We start from the raw sequence: 426 nt of genomic DNA, 5'->3' as shown, positions 1-426 counted from the left end.
GGTTCATAAGCCACCTTTATACCCGCTTCGTCAGCCTCACACTTTTCCAACTTGTGCTTGAACGGAGGTACATAATCCTCATCGGGTGAATCTTGAATAAAACCAAGTTGACGCATGATTCTTATCGGATTATACATTGAAAAACCGTTAGGGTGAAACAAAGGTCCATGGCAATACACGGCATCTTCCATTGCGCCAACTCTATTATTCTTATACGGATTGAAGACTACCTCTTTAGCCGTGATGTTGTCAAGTTTTTGACGCATTTGTATCAACACATCAGTTTGTTCCCTATCTTGAGAACCAGTGAACAAGTATTTGGTTCCCGTTGGACTACCTTTGCTCCATTGTGGGTTAAGTTCCATATCTTCATTATCTTTGATCAATGATGGGAAATGATCATAAATCCACACCTATAGCAACCAA

General features: G+C 40.6%; 1 protein-coding gene across 1 annotated transcript in view; it reads right to left on the bottom strand.

Moving 5' to 3' along the window:
* Positions 1-22: 22 nt before the first annotated feature.
* Positions 23-426, bottom strand: part of LOC113340732 (protein MAINTENANCE OF MERISTEMS-like) — a gene marked incomplete at its 3' end in the record, with an annotated part of 777 nt that continues 373 nt past the window's right edge. Inside the window, exon 2 of the mRNA XM_026585812.1 lies at positions 23-413. Within this exon, the coding sequence (XP_026441597.1) occupies positions 23-413 (391 nt within the window). The remainder of the gene's footprint in view (positions 414-426) is intronic.

The sequence above is a fragment of the Papaver somniferum genome, unplaced genomic scaffold (assembly GCF_003573695.1).
Source record: "Papaver somniferum cultivar HN1 unplaced genomic scaffold, ASM357369v1 unplaced-scaffold_22449, whole genome shotgun sequence".
Lineage (NCBI taxonomy): Eukaryota > Viridiplantae > Streptophyta > Magnoliopsida > Ranunculales > Papaveraceae > Papaver > Papaver somniferum.
This window is presented reverse-complemented; position numbering and strand designations above follow the sequence as displayed.